The 2,281-nt window shown below is 38.9% G+C and overlaps 1 protein-coding gene across 3 annotated transcripts in view; it reads left to right on the top strand.

The window, feature by feature from the left end:
• The window catches only part of LOC103149305 (cilia- and flagella-associated protein 100), a 24,746-nt gene extending 22,768 nt beyond the window's left edge, over nucleotides 1-1,978 (top strand). For all 3 annotated transcript variants that reach the window (XM_016679818.1, XM_016679816.1, XM_016679819.1), the window contains exons 14-17: nucleotides 84-213; nucleotides 992-1,194; nucleotides 1,276-1,369; nucleotides 1,484-1,978. In XM_016679818.1, coding sequence (XP_016535304.1) covers nucleotides 84-213; nucleotides 992-1,194; nucleotides 1,276-1,369; nucleotides 1,484-1,609 — 553 coding nt within the window. In that variant the 3' untranslated portion in view covers nucleotides 1,610-1,978. The remainder of the gene's footprint in view (nucleotides 1-83; nucleotides 214-991; nucleotides 1,195-1,275; nucleotides 1,370-1,483) is intronic.
• Nucleotides 1,979-2,281: the final 303 nt, after the last annotated feature.

Raw genomic sequence — 2,281 nt, 5'->3', positions numbered from 1 at the left:
CCATTTACTAAGTTTAGATTGCTCTGTGTGTGTGTGTGTGTGTGTGTGTGTGTGTGTGTGTGTGTGTGTGTGTGTGTGTGAAGTGAAAACGAGGAGGAGAAGATAGCCCTACAGATTAAAGAGCTGAACCAGAAACTTGACAAAGAGAAGGCGAGAGGCACGAAGCTCGAACAGATGGTCCAGCTTCATGTTTCACTGAGCTCACAGGACCAAGTAAGGACACTAAATATGCATATCTGACCCCTTTTCTGGAGAGTCTGCACTCATATTTGCATGCATATTTCAGAGTGAAGAGCTGTGAAGAATGAGAAAGTACCAAAAAGAAAATGGAACAGGGGAATTTTCTGTTCTGTATTCGGGTGTTCACTGTAGGGGGAAAATAATAATTTCTTCTTTCTGTAGGTTTGATCCGGAGCAGTTGTAAAATTCAGCGAAATCCAGGAAAACTCAAAATTTTGCATATAGCAATTTGTCTTTTCTTGTTCTCCTTGGACACAGCTGACGGGTTTTAATATCAGATGTGGGATTAAATCGTCTTCAAACATCTGCTTGTAACTTTTTTTTTTTACAAATGTACACAAGAGTATTCATCTTGGTGAGAAACCTTTATGAAGAGCCATGTTTAGTTAATTGACAAAAATCTTTGTTTTTTATAAATATCTACTACTAAATACTTTGTAATTTGTCTTATTCCAAGTGCATTAAAATATTTGCATCAGAAATTAGACCAAAAAATACTTTATAAGATTTTGTGTTTTTGTAGTGGAAAAAGCACATATTTTCTAATAAGAAGTAAAATAAATCTAAAAATACTTGAACTCTTTGGTCATTTTGTTGAGGAACTTTTGTGCAATTGACTGAATGAAAAACATGAACAATCGTCTGCAGTTTCATCAGACTCTGAAAACACTGAGCTACTAAAATACCAATTGTTTGTCGTCGGCGGAACATTTAAATATTTAAACTCTTGGTGTTTTTTTTTTATTTCCAGGACGAGATGTTGGACGCCCTTGATGAAAAGGTGACAGAGGTTTACAGCGCCTGTGTGGAAAACAGGATCACCGACCTCAGCACCTTGCAGAAGGTGGCAAAAATCGAAAGTCGCGTCTTCTCGCTGCTGCAGAGCCTCGAAGGCATGCCAGTAGAGAGACTGGCAGCGGTTAAAAAGGTCAAGGACAGCGAGAAGAGGAGCAGGTATCACTGAGAATATGAGGTGTAATGAAACGGGCAAGACAAGGGTTTATTCAGCCTCCCTGTCCTCATACTGTGACTCAGGATGCGTGAGGAAAAGCTGATGGAGCAGAGAGAGAAACAAAAGGAACGGATGAAGAGGTATCTGGAGAGATCCTTGGCTGACTCCAAGAAAATTGTACGTCTGATTCCTCTGATTAGTCAGAGTATTACTGCAGCGACATCGAAATCCTTTTAGAGACAGAGACAGATGGAGTCACGTTTTTTTTTTTTTTTTGTTCTTTTTTCCCAGAGTGGGAAGAAGCTCATGCCTAGATGCATGCCTGCTGTGAAGAAAGTCGAGGTCGCCGATGTGGACAACAAGCCCGCCGAGGACGACATCAACGATTACCTCTTTGGCTTGGACGACACGGAGTGAAAAAAGCAACAGGAAGTGATGCGGAGGAATTATTTTTACAGTACCAGAGAAAGAATGTCTTTTTTTTTTTTTTTTTTAAGAAAGTGATACTGACTGTTGGATTCTTTTGATGTTATATATCTTACAAATCTATCCTTTAATGTTAGGATTTTACTTTTGTTGCCGAACTTCAAAGCTATGCTAGAAAGCAAAAGGTTTAGAAATCATGCTGCATATCATTAGCACTGTGTTTATTTGATGCAACACCTCTCTGTAAATTTGTAAGAAATGTTTCTTTTAATTTTACCAAACATTTTACTGTGCTATAGCACCCCAACAGGTCAAGAACAATACACACACAACTATTCTAATTAAACCTATTACATTAAACAGTGCATACTGGCTTTTTATAATAGTCTAAAATATAACTATCCATCCATTTTCTTACACTTTTGCCACTAATGGGGTCGGGAGGGGTGCTGACTGTCTCAGTTTGTGTTGCATCCAGTGTCTCACAGGTTGGTTCTTTCTTGAGGACCCACGGTATGAATTCTGGCTCAATTTTTCTAAGTACTGGCCCCAAGTCGTTCGTCCAGTTCCCATATGTAATGACATAGTTTTCAAAGTAATCATCTTCCCATCCTGGAGTCTTTTTCACAGGCTTATGCTTAGATGAGTGTTTCTTCTGCATTA

This window comes from Poecilia formosa, unplaced genomic scaffold, assembly GCF_000485575.1.
Source record: "Poecilia formosa unplaced genomic scaffold, Poecilia_formosa-5.1.2 Scaffold221, whole genome shotgun sequence".
Classification (NCBI taxonomy): Eukaryota; Metazoa; Chordata; class Actinopteri; order Cyprinodontiformes; family Poeciliidae; genus Poecilia; species Poecilia formosa.
This window is presented reverse-complemented; position numbering and strand designations above follow the sequence as displayed.